The 13,623-nt window shown below is 47.2% G+C and overlaps 2 protein-coding genes across 2 annotated transcripts in view; one reads left to right on the forward strand and one right to left on the reverse strand.

Moving 5' to 3' along the window:
• Positions 1 to 13,623, forward strand: part of LOC135392146 (uncharacterized) — a 188,139-nt gene that overhangs the window by 107,281 nt on the left and 67,235 nt on the right. The window contains exon 2 of the mRNA XM_064622838.1: positions 12,479 to 12,539. Coding sequence (XP_064478908.1) covers positions 12,479 to 12,539 — 61 coding nt within the window. The remainder of the gene's footprint in view (positions 1 to 12,478; positions 12,540 to 13,623) is intronic.
• On the reverse strand, positions 9,449 to 12,125 carry LOC135392144 (cuticle protein 16.5-like). Its single transcript, XM_064622836.1, has 2 exons — positions 11,953 to 12,125; positions 9,449 to 10,403 (listed from the first exon to the last, which is right to left on the reverse strand). Exons 1-2 carry the CDS (start codon positions 12,058 to 12,060, stop codon positions 9,597 to 9,599), a joined length of 915 nt encoding a protein of 304 aa, XP_064478906.1. The 5' UTR covers positions 12,061 to 12,125; the 3' UTR covers positions 9,449 to 9,596.

Here is a 13,623-nt window from a genome sequence, read left to right on the forward strand (position 1 = left end):
GGTTAGGTTGCGTGACGGAACCAGCAGAGGCTGCCCAAATACAGTTGAAAGATCTGAGAAGGGAAGGTTGAAATCTTTCTCTTTCTTTTTTTTGCTGCCCTTCCTGAACGGTTTGCTGTCGATGTGAGCGGATGTGCGATTGAAGTACCTAACCCCGATACATCAATGACCCTGTTGTGTTGAAGTTTTATGGTGCGTGAGCGACATGCCGGGCCAAATGATGAACACGTCAGTTAAACTCCAGAACGATCAGTGTAAGAACCTTTAATATGCAGTAAATCACATGTATGCCCAAACCATTGATGAGCGCGGTTACCGGTATATACCCCAGGTACCCGAGCGCAATTTTGCGATATGATGGTAATAGAAATTCAGTGTCGTTGACGGATAAAATGTGGGAATACGCGCAGCGCTTTTTGTACTGTGGAAGACGAGACAGCGACGCAGGTTGACGATGTGTTTATTACATGGAACTAGATAAGAATGATATGAGCGAGATGTTCGTCACGTGAGGGGGAGGCAAGTGATGTCGGATCATTGTCGTCTTCAGCAATGCATACAACATGTACTAATCATTGTCACGATAAAGAATATTTCTCAACTATTAATAAATAATGAAAGAAGGAAGTCACTGAAAAGGTTAGCCAGCTGTAGTACTCGAACCCACATCTTCTGGATTACCGATCCAGTGCATCATTAATTTCTTAGGCACTTGAGGCTTTGTATGTATTTGTCCCTTCTATTTGTTCCAGCCTCAGAACATCAATTGCCATCATTAATTTATAGATGACCTAACTATAACTATGGCGTATATTGTCCTATCATATTTATTTTTTATACAGGTAGAACGTGCTTCTTCCTCTATACATTCGTTCCGCAAAATGTAAAGCAAAAAAAAAAAATCTGGAAAAAGGAAAGACAGACATGACGTCAGTTTGACAACAGCGTCAAAAACCGCTTTGTTCCTTTTCTACCGGTGTCGTGTGATCTGTCACTTCTGAGTGCATTGCAGTTCCAGTGCTGCGAAAGTGCATGCATTGCAAGACACACAATCTTATGACCCTGGGCGTGGATAACCGTTATATCGATTCCGTTTGATAGATTCGGCTAATAGAAGCGAATCTCACGGCGACAGGAGGTTAGTCTTGATCGAAGACGGTGCTTTCCGGACCGAGATACGAATCAGCAGCAGGCCTGGTGAACCGGTTCTGGAGGAAAGTGTTTATGGGGTGAAAGCGACGTCTGCGTTATTTATTCGCCGGGAGGACGAGTGATACCATGATTGATTTCCTTTCGGAGACCTAGTATTATAGGTGGGGCGGAATGAGGATTGTCTCTATCGAGGTCCAAGTGTGCAAGGCGCGTCCCGCGACAGTGTACCAGCAGTTCACTTGTAAAGGTATAGACGGACAACTGGAGGTTCCTGCCGAGGTTACATTTTCTTGCACTGGAGGCATAACCTCCGTACCCCTAGGGTCTGAAACGGAAACAAATATCGGTTCGGTTACAGTTCACCTCTCCAAATCTGCAAATGCGGTTCGGTTTCGATTACGGGCTTTCTCCGCTTTATTGTTACGGTTACCGGTAACCGAAATAAGGAAACCGGTTTATTTTCGGATGCCGCGAACATGTGTCTCCAGCCTAAAACAACAACGTGACGTATGGACAGGGCTCTGAAGTGCATGTCGTGAGAAAAGAAGAAATTTTGTAGCTCATTTTAACCGTGTATTTACACGTGCGACATTCCCCCAGAAGCGGAAGATGCGAAAAGCGTCATAGCTTTCTGCTGTCACGTGAGCGTGAGCGCTCAAAGTCGTGTCTTCACGTTGTGGGAAACAGAACTTTCCCTGCGAATTTGTTGTCTCGTCACGCAGTCGGGAACTATCATGTGCGGGTTATCTGCTTTTCGTTATTTCCGTCACCACGCCGGTGATATGTTATCGTTATCTGTGATTGCACGTGCCGCTCTTCGAAGTGTTACTGGGCGCGAGGATTCTTTTCCTTAAAAGGGGACCACCGTAGGATTTTGGGGCACTCCGACTCCGAGCATTGGGCATTGCGGCAGTGTGTTCGGTAAGGCTTTGTACGTGGTGAGGTATGTCATTAAACGTTTGATTGCATTCTTCCTTTTGAGTTGGTTGCACTTCCTTCTGGTGGCGAGTGGGTGGAACGGCCCCGGGTGTGGGACCGCCGGCTCTGGGAGCCGTGAGGCGGTCGCCACAACGTACACTGCTAACCGTGGGGAATATCCTGCTACACAGCCACAAGATATTCCGTAGCAGACGACAGGAAAACACGATGACGGTGTCGTCTGCCAAGTGTCGTCTGCTAAATGCACAGTACACCACGCCCGAAATTCTGCACCGTGCGAATGCTCACATAACACGGGACGGAACTTCGTCTCTGTAAGCAGTGTATTTGCTTTTTCTTCCACTAGAATATTCCGTGAGGATGTCGCTCGTGTGAATGCACGGTACTAGTAACACGGCAGCAGTGGCATGCCGCAACTATGCACTTCTATAGGACAAAGACGGGCTGACTCAGAGAGAGAGATTCCTCACCTTCCTCAATGTCTGTCGTCACCCACTGGGTAAATTTGGGGGAAGCTACCTGGAAAAAGAGATGAGCCCTTCTTCGAGCGAACCCTAGCTCCCAGAATGTAACGGGCCACAAAGGCCGCCGTAAACGCCTTCGTAGTTCCGTCTACGTGATATCATACTATCATAAGTTCGAGGATTCGCCCCAGCATGTGAAGTGGGACGATTGCGCAGGGGATACATCACATCAACATGAATATTGTCACGAATATTCGCTAAAAAACTAAGATGCTTACTTACTTACTTAAGATAATATGATACTTTTCATGTTTGAATTTTTTATGCGCCGAGGAGAGCCCAGATTTTTGCGTCTTATTTGGCACGTCACTGGAAGATTGGTTGGAAAACGTCACCACCGTCTTACACCGGGCCTCTCATCACTAAAAATTAAGCAAACTTGATCACGCTGACAAAGGGCTGGGTAACACAGAATTTGTCTAGCTTATCATACACCGTGATCAAGCTTGGTCGATAGCATGGTATACGTTGCTGAATCTCCGTTGCGTTAATAGCCGAGGGATAAAGTATCCGCCGGACGGTCCTCGGTTCGAACCCCAGCGGGTCTACTATAGCGTATAAACACATTATGTACTAAAATCCTGGATCGCCGCCCGATAGATGTGTCTGTTCAAGCTGCACCAACCCGGTATAGTATGAAACTCATCGCACATGGGCGACTTTCAGTGTAGCATTGAGCAACGCTTATTGGGCATGAGTTTGATAAAGACCATGCTGACGAAAACAAAGCTTTATCGAAGTGCCCGTTGACGGGCTGTCGGCACAGTTCCCTTAGAAGTCGGCCCAGGACGCACATTCCCCCAAAGCTGCCAACGGCGAGCTCTTCCATTACCACTAGCGCCACCACCCGTTGACGGGCCGCGGCGGCGAGTGACCAGGTTCGAGTTTAGTCTACTGTCAACGCGCTGAAATACCAACCAACGATTTTCTACAATATTCCAGTATCGCCTACACGATAATCTGTCGATGCCAGCGTGCGTTCCCCTAACAATGAAGTTGCAGACGTATTACTTTCGCTTGCCAGTATGCTTCTACATGTAAACCTTATGTTACGAACCGGTAACCGGAATTTTATTTTTCAATTGCAGTTACGGTTTCGGTTCATGGGTGCCCAGAATTTTCGGTTATGTACCGGTAACGGTTCCCGAAATAATTTCGGTTCCAAGCGGTTATCGGTTCGGTTCCGGTCCCTGCCCTCACAGACCTTATACTCCTCCCATTACATCCCAGACCTATCGGTCTTTAAGTTCGATTCAGAAGATGCAACGTTGTCCATCATTGAAGAAGCAATTGCGCACGTCGTGAAACGATGCGGTACCGAAAGCACGGTTCCAGACTGCTTGATCCGTATACGTGTGTATGTTTCGTTTGCCATCTTGCCTCACGAAATAACAATTTATGACCATGTACTGTTCAGAGAAAGCGAACAGTATGACAGCATAACTGCCGCCAAAACTTTGTGTAGTCAAGAACTGCACCAACTGCGAACCATGCATGCGACGAAGAGCTACACCGCTAAAAAGGGTTTAATTGTTTTGCGACACGGTACAGCTCCGGTCAACCTTAATAATAACACTAGAAAAAATTTAGTATCATTTCCCAGCGCGATAACAGCCACCCTTGGAGCACTGGGAGGAATGTTAAGTGAACAAAATCCTCGCGTTAAACTAAAGGAATAATTGTGTTCAATCAAGATTTCCTCATGGCCTCCAAGGGTTGCTGTAACCGCGCTGGGGAACGAGACCACATTTTTTTCCAATGTTATTATTAAGGTTGAGCGGAGCTGTACCACGGTACGCACATGCTGTATAACATGCCTCGACAACGGCTTTCCAATTTTCGCAAAAACTCCAAACCGACCGCCATGTCACTGGGCCCGTCGTCAGGCAGGCAGATCGCTCGGAAAAAGCACGCCACCACCACCACACACCACCGTGGTCTGCTCTGCTCGTCATGCCCTGCACCCGTGCACCAATTCAATCGACGGTGCAGCCGTTTCTAGGTATGGTGCAGAAATGGAGCCTCGAAACGAACGCGAAGGTGCAGGGGTGGCGATTGCACTCTCTGAAAAGAACGCCCTCTTGCAGTGGGTGCAAGGTGTGCAAGCAAAAAGAACGCAGCATATACTTACGGCTGACGCAATGACGTAATCTACTCATCAGTCGACTACGATTTGGACTTGTCGCTAAAATAAAAACAAAACGAACGACATAATGACAATACTTGCACATTAAACGATTATTAATCATTCAGATTTTCATAATTATATCACTCAAGTTCAGTATCTATGTGAACTTGGCTGTTAGGTGCAGACACCCAGACACACCAGTGGACTTGAGATGGTGACACTTTTCGTTGTGGCCAAAAGATGTCGCCTGAATTCCATACGCACCCAGATATACGCGCCCATAGAGTTACGCACGACCTGATTGTGGCCCGTTGCGGCCATAAAAGAAGAATGGCGTCAGCAAGACGCCATTCTCACGTTCTCCTTCTGTTTTGCTGGTAAGAGAGCTTTAGGGTTTAGAATAGCAAGTGTGGGCAATATACTCCGGGTGTTCCATGACTCGTAAACAGGTGGCACTATCGAAGTGGTTCCTCTTTACTAGTGAGCGGCTCATTTGCATATACGCTCATTAATAAAACTCGTAACTTTTAAATTTTATTTCGGACGCTTTCGGAACCTTTGTTTTACCGACCGGGATCTCCAGCGAAAAATATTCCACGAAAAAACCCGCGTCGACACTTAGTGGTTTTTAAAGTAATTAATTGGTTTCGGTTTACGTGTTTCTTGCGCGGAGCAGCGTACCAGCACGCTCTTTGCGCCATTTACGCGTTCACCTGGTTGGTTCACACGTGGGGATGACGGAAGATAAGGAACACACAGAAGAGACGCTTCGGTGTCATCATCATCATCACGATAGAGGCACGCTTTGCGGCGGTTCGTGATCTTCTTTCACCCCCGGTGTGTGAACCAGGCGGATGAACACGTAATTGGCGGAGGGATATCTGAGCGAAAGACCTGTAGAGGAGGTGGTGTTCCTCTACACCAGTCTTGACCGGCGATGATGCAATGTCCCAGCGGGCAGATGGTCGTGGCCTCACGCTTTTCTGTCTGTCTGTCTGTCTGTCTGTTTGTTTGTTGTGTGGAACATCTTCCGTTGAATGTTTCGATCGGCTCGATCGGAACAGAGGTTCCAAAAGTGTCCGAAGCAAGATTTAAAAGTTAGGAGCGTTATTTAATTAATGAGCGTATGCAAATGAGCCGCTCGCCGCTCTGTTCTTGGTCGATGTCTCAGGGGATGCTTACTCAATAGGAAGTCTTTTGATAACGCTGCCTGTTTTGTAACCCCTGCGAGTTACTCAGCCAGGGGACCTTCGTGCCGTAAATGTCGGGCGTAAAGAACGCCACATTTTATGGTACTCAAAAAAAAAAAAAAAAACAGAGGAGCTCTCGTGAAGAGCTGTAGTGCATGAGTGGTGTAAAGGAAGAACGAGGCGCGCGCTCCGCTTCTAAGAGGAAAAGGTTTTAATGAACTAAAATCGAAAAGCAAAAATGGCGAATATGGGCCCCTGACCACGAGACCCACACGTCGACCCCCTTTAATCCGCAACATCCACGACGAGACTGGGAGGTGACACGAGCTCGAATCCTGTCACCGGCTATGCTGTCTCAGGTTTTCCCTGGGTTTTCCGAAGACTTTCCAGACGAATGTCGGCACAGTCCTCCGTGAAGTCGGCCCAGGACGCATACTAACCTCCTGTCCCCTACTCTTTCCTGCTGTACTCTCTCCATCTCTCCACGTCTGTACGCCGCTCATAGCCACAGTTGCTTCGCGGCGCTAACACTGAATTAAAAAAAAAAAATCCGCAACAAGTGGAGTCCTGCCTATTTTCAGATGCTACTGTATATTGTATATTGATGTCGATACCTCGTGAATCAAACATTTCTCATCCCCACATATTAGTATCAGCGACTAAATCGTGGAGCCAAACATTTATTCTGGAAAAGCCGCGTGCCCAGTAATGTGCACTTGAAACCCATCAGTTAGTGTCCGGCAAATCCGTAAAGCGATAAGGAAAAATCCAAGATCCTCAATTGGCATTGACATCTCTTCGAATATCTGCCAGTATGAGCTAAACAGGGGGCTTAATCGCTTCATCGTCGTTACGGTCGTTACAAGCTAACGAGTGGCGGGAAATTCAAAAAGGTGGACACGTGACACATTGCGCGTGACGTGAACCACGGCCTTCACGTATCGCGCGAAGAGCGCTATGCACGTGTTTTATCACGTGCCCACCTTTTTAAATTTCCCGCCCGCCTTTTTGAATTCCCCGCCACTCGTTAGCTTGTAACGACCGTAACGACGATGAAGCAATTAAGCCCCCAGGTTGGGAGCACCAGTTCGCTAGTCCGTTCGTATTCTTTTTTTTTTTTTTTTTTTCATTGGCATAGTGTTAATTTTTCTATTTCCGTCTCTCTCTAACACGACAGTAACTGTATGAACAATTGGCAAAAGTTGCACGTGTTCGACAATGCAGGTGACGCGAAAAACTTTGCTATTGTGGGTTTCACAGATAAGAGTAGGAGTGGAAGCTAGTCCGCGCTGCCGTAAGGGATGATTGAGTATCACCGATATTGATGAATACATATGAGATCTGAAGTTGCCGCCCTAGTTGATCTAATGGTCTCAAGATGGACGACTCCACGTAGAGATAGGGTCAGTCAACGAGGTATTATTATCACGGTCGTCAACAACGTCTTCGCCATTATCGTCAAAAGCAAGAGCTCCTTCATGAATTGCGTCAGCTATTAATATCACCATCGGCTGACAAACATGACCATTGTCCGTCGTTTACTATCGCAGTCTACACCGTCGACAGCAGCCATCGAGCTGATTTCTTTGTTCGGGTGAGGCACTTACCCTAATGTCAACCTTACCCGGGAAGTTTTCGAAGATTATTGAAGCCAATGGCCATTTAACACGCGCATAGCGCCACCCAGCGTTTAGCATGTCAACCTGTCACGGTACATTGGATCCAATGCTCCTCGAGAAGTTGACACGTCACACGCTAGATGGCGCTACACGAACGTTCAATGGTCAGATAAAACATGCGGTATATGTGGACAAGAAGAGGAGACTGCGGAGCATGTCATAGTGCCATGCAAAGGTATTCAGCCGACGCAGGGCGATGTGACCTTATGGGAAGCACTGGGTTTCCGAAACGATAGGGGCGAAGTTAACCTCAAATCAGTACAAAGTACAAAGGACTGACTAAATGATTGGTGGCATAGGAATAATGTAGTTGTCTTCAATGCAAACACCGGCAGCGTGAACTAATTCTGATCATCCGAAGTAATTTCATCTCAGTAATGTGTCAATTATAGGCTAGGTGGCGCAAGCTACCGCCCGCTCCAAGGGGAAAAGCCACAGTATCCATCCATCCATCCATGGCCACTTTAGCATGTTAAAAGCGATAAAATGCACCAGTGCAGGGAACGCAAAGAAGAGGCGATCACGAAGAGCACTGACAGACAAACAAAAAATATATTTGCCGAAGGCACACCCATATACAGAAACATCGCCTCTCCCACAACCTCTGTTGTTGTGTGGTATGTGCCTTATGTAGGGGCTTTATTCCTTTTTAACTTACTGTCTTTAGCAAAACTCTGACCTATGCTAGGAACGAGAACATCCACTCGGCCACAACGCCGGGCACAATGGCATGGGGAAATGAGACTTAACCTCACCTCAACTGCAGTAGATTCGGAGGTAAATGCTAGGTCTGATGATATATTACGGGAATGCGTCGAATGGAAAATGCACATAGTACGTGCCTAGGGACAGAACAGCTAAAGTATTGTTGGTAGCGTTCTGTCGCCAGCAGTACACGTTTTCTAAATCGTCACAGCGTAGCAACTAATTAAAGAATAACTGTATTTCATTGCCAATCTTGACCTCATTCTGGGTAAAAGGCTGCTTGATATTCATAGTCGCAGAGTCACTACTTTAGAATACCGATTTAAAAATGAAAACGTTGCTGGTGTTGCATGTCAATTGGGGCTCCCTGTAGGGTCTTTCCATTTGAAAACCTTGGAAGGCTGCCAGCGACGTCCACAATTGCCTAGGGGTGTTTTTAGCGATAGTGCCGATTTATTTATAAGCGATGAAGATATGCGAGCGATAAAAATATACGGGGAGTTTCTATTTAAACGACATAGCAACTGTCGCAATCCGTTTTGACCGTCTACCGTCTATCGCTTTGACCGTCTTAGTGCATCCCACTTGGCATGCATTTGGCAGCAACAGAAATGTACTGTCTGTTACATGACTGCACCCCTGTGAAAGTAAAGCCGCTAGTAACGCCACCTTCAGCGTGCGCCATCCGCTCCGTCAGGTGGCGCCATCTTTACTCCAGTATACAAGCCGTGAAGTACAGCTTAACTGAACTGACAGAACTTCGTTGCGTCTCTGTACGATGCTTTCTTAAACACTTAGCAGATGGCGACAAGTGCGCTTCTGTAAAGAGATAAGTCCTTGGAACCTGGCTTCCGATATCCGTCCCAAACTAACACACAGGCTAGCAACGCCTATCTTTACCGTTTTCACCATTTCGAAAAGACATTTAGGTAGAAACGCTATAGTTTGGCAGTGCCCTTGTCCCTGTATATATCGTGGCGGCTAAATAGTCTGAGTAGTCACAGAAGTATTAATGCGTTGTAGTGGTTGATGCAATTAAACATAGAGGGGCATCAGTCAACAGATGTATTGGGTCATTCATACTTTTATTTGTGTAGTTGATCTTCTAAATACTTTTTAGTAGAAATGGTAAATATTGATTGCCTGAAGTCAACCATAAATAGCTTCTTGTCTATACAACACAGTCCGTGAGGAATGTGTGCGCTGTTTCTATGATCACTTGCACATGTAAGGTACTTCCTCAGTCACACTGCAAGTGATATGGATAAAGTAGTACTCCTTATTTCGTGTGGATCTTGTACGCGCTGAGGCCGTAGTTGTATCCACCGAGAACATGGTGGCCAAGGCTGACGGTTGACACAGCTGGAGCAGCCACGACAGCAGCTGGAGCGTGGTGGTATGCAGTAGTGGCTACGGCAGCTGGGCGAGAGAAAACAAAAGCGGGAGCGTGATAAGCGACAGCTGGAGCAGCCACAGCAAAGGAAGCTGGACGAGCTACAGCAACTGCTGGTGCATAGTAGGCAACGGCAGGAGCGGCTACAGCAACAACTGGTGCATGGTGAACCGCGGTGGTGGTGGCTACGGCGGCTGGCCGGGAGACAGCGACAGCTGGTGCGGCAACAGCAACAGCTGGGGCATGATAAGTGGTGGACACTGCAGCTGGGGCTGCTACGGCTACGGGCCTGGAAACGTAGCTGGTTACCCGTGGGGCGTAGTAGACTGCTGGAGCAGCGACGACAGCGGCTGGAGCATGGTGATAGCTTGTGGCCACAGCAGCTGGGTGAGCCACAGCGACAGCTGGTGCGCTGTAGGTAACAGCTGGAGCAGAGACGGCTACAGGCCTGGAGACGTAGCTAGTAACTTGTGGGGCGTAGTGTACAGCTGGCGCAGCAACCACTGCGGCTGGAGCATGATGATAGGTGGCCACGGCAGCTGGGGCGGCCACAACAGCAGCTGGGGCGTGGTGGTAGGTAGTGGTGGCAACGGCCGCTGGACGTGCGACAGCAACAGCAGGAGCATGGTAAGCGACGTGGCCTATGTTGCCGGCTAGGGCACTGGCAATTAGGCCAATGAGCACGATCACCTTCTGCAATGCAAGGGTTTTAAAAGTTACACCCAAATCAACGGAGTCTAATACGAGGTGTTGGTACCGAACTTGATTAACCGTTGGCACGCAGAAGGTCTTGCGAGATCAAATTTGAAATCTAAGCTCACAAATTCGAAAATCAAACTTGCGAAATATAATAAGAACACATTGTAGCTGATTGATCAAATACTCGAAACACATGAAAACGGCACATGAGCTGAACTAGAACACGAACATTTGATACTTTCTGTAGAAATAGAGCTGAACGCATCGTATGTTGTCCCAATATCTTGGACGCACCATGGAGTGCCAATATGTCCCACATACGAAGTTACCGTGGGCAAAGGTACCGAATGCAACAGTACGAAATACCATTGCTAGTCTACTGTTCTACAATAAACGTTACTGCTTGTGGAGTGCTGGTAAAGCATTGAAACCCGAATCTATGTTTCAGTGATTATCTATATCTGCACTGAGCTCAAGCAGGCTACTTAAGACTAGTCTGTGAAGTAGAAGACACTGCGGGTCGAAGCCAGGAAACTAAAAAAACCTCATTGTCGTTTCAACCATGACCTGAAGACCCATGCACAATGGAAGGGACGAACCCACCCTTCGCAATGATAGAAAATCTAGCTGAAGTTCAGTGGACGGATATGCTGTTCCCGGACGGAATACGTTTTCCTATCCGTGTACAGTGCTCCTATTCGAAAGATCGTGGAAGTGCCAGACGTGAGCCCTCTGTATCCATCAAGTCCTTTTTACGTTGAGCAGAAAAGGATTGTGCGAGCGAGTTGTTATGAAATTTACGTAGGCATGCCCCTGAGTCTGGAGTGAAGACAAGGGAACGAAGTAACAAACGTGTACTGTACGTTTGTCTGCTCGTCCTCTTGTCCCCACGTGTAACTCAGCGGCATGTTGCCTTCGTCAAATCTTAGAAATCACGCGAAGTGACAACAACAATAAATGGAGAAGTGATGATGACATGGCATGTTTCCCCCTGGTAGCCAGGGGACCCTACCCCACTTCGCAGCGGTTATTATGAGGGGATGAATTATGATGAACGCGCGAAGTGAAAGATACGACAATGGGACACATCTTGGTCTTTGTACCGGTTTCCATCTTGTCGGGGGCCACCGTTTTTTTTTTTCTTCTTTAGTCATCTTCCTGCAAGCATTGTCGCTGAAACTTTAGACACCCGATGTTTTGCACCAGTGGTCGGTGGATCGGTCGGCAACCCGTTCTCACATTTATCCCAATGTTATGGGTTCGGACCCTGCCGAGGGCGTCAGAAACTTCGTTGCACGGCAGAAGAATCGTGCTTGGACACTTGTAGAGATTTCAGCGCATGTCCCAGAATGATAGCATGGGAAAAATTAACTCAGGGACTGCGGCGTCCCTTATGACAATAGTTTCACGTACACTAGTACGATATTACTCTCCGAGCAGTAATCTCCTAGTCTCCTGCAACTCCTACATCCACGTCGTACTCAGTGCATCCATCCATCGAACGCTGCACACAAAAACATCATCACTAGCTTCACACACTTACCATGACTGCTTCTTCCTGCACAAGTCTGAGCGAACATATGCTCTCCGTTGGTGCTTCCAAGGTTTTTATACCCGGTCTTCTGGAATTCAGACTACTTGCCTTCCGCATTCGTCACAAACATGACGCCTTCTTCGGATCTCCCACCGCGCAACGCATAAGCAAGCCCCATCGAAATGCATCGTGCAGGCATGGCCATGATAAGGAAACAGTTAGGAAATATAATGCCCAAAAGTTATGTCGGACGTTATCTGTCCAGTGACTCAAACGTCACTTTCATACGGAATGATTGAAAGTGGGTTATCGTTTGGAAAAATCTCAGTGGGCTTTCTTTCCTGAGGACACGGGCGTTGGACGATACCTATACTGTCCCTTGTGGAATGCCCAAAGAATGGGAAATTCTTGTAAGAAGGACAAGGTTGCAGGGTTCGTGTGGTACGCGGCGCGGCGAAGGCTTGACAAATTGGTTGTGGAATTCGTGGGACATTGTGCACATGACGATGAGTCTTTTCTTTGTTTTGTTGTACAGGCGCTGCCGTGTTCGCATCGCTAGCAGTGGAACCTATCGCTTCGCGGATTTCGCTCCGCAGGTAAGTCGTATATAGTTTTCGTGCATTTTTGGTGAGGTTCGTATATAGTCTGATGCGTGGTAGCGATCGCTCTTCGTCCGGCACATTACGGTATCTACTGGACTTGGCTCGATCTTGCACCTTATAACTTAAAAGTAATGGACATCGATACAGTTACAATGATGCCGATACGCGTACGAAGGGGTGGACGGACATGCTTCATCTCGTTTGACATGTTTCTTTCATCTTCGTATTGCGTGAGTCAAGAGCAATGAGAATCGGCGGCCTTCTGTTTTGTTTGGCCTGATGAAACTTTCCCTCCTATTTATTTATTTTTCGGTATTGTGGTAAAGCACACATTGGTAAGGCACACATTACAATGGAAAAGGGTTATGTATAATAACCCTGTCACACGGGCAGTCTTCAATGACCATTGAAACCAACGACCACTTAAAATTCGCGTAGCGCCGCCAAGCGTCTAACGCGTCAGCTTCTCAACAAGCATTGGATCCAATGTTTTCTGATACGTTTACCTGCATTTTCAATGGTCATTGATCTCAATAGTCGTTGAAGACTGTCCGCGTGACAGTGGTATAACAGTTTGTGCACTACAGCGACCAGCGGAATTCGCCACAAGTTCGTTTCTCTGTTTTGTCCATCGGTGTTTTCCTCAGATTCAGGGACATCGCACAGCCTTCTCTATCGTCTGTGGCTATATATCTCCACAATTAGCGAAATGTACCAACAACTCTCTTCAGGGTTCATCATTATATTCATTTTTTGTATGGTTGGGTTATCGAGCGAGTTGACAAATAACCTCCCGATAAGCTATACTCCAATCCAGCCACCGAAATAAATTGTTCTTCTTAGACTACCGAGCTACGGCAACTAAGCTAAGGACAACGGGAAAAGGACGCCACACCGCTCCACCGCACATATCTGCCGCAGCTCGGTAGTCCAAGATGTCATACAAACTGGCCCACTTATTAAAGTGTTCTTGTTCTACTGAGGTGATAATACTGGATTTTAAAAGGAATAGCGGCTGGCGAACGATGTTCGTGGTTTCCACGCTGGAGGCAGGAATGTTGCCTGTTCGTTTGGTATC

The sequence above is a fragment of the Ornithodoros turicata genome, chromosome 4 (assembly GCF_037126465.1).
Source record: "Ornithodoros turicata isolate Travis chromosome 4, ASM3712646v1, whole genome shotgun sequence".
NCBI lineage: Eukaryota > Metazoa > Arthropoda > Arachnida > Ixodida > Argasidae > Ornithodoros > Ornithodoros turicata.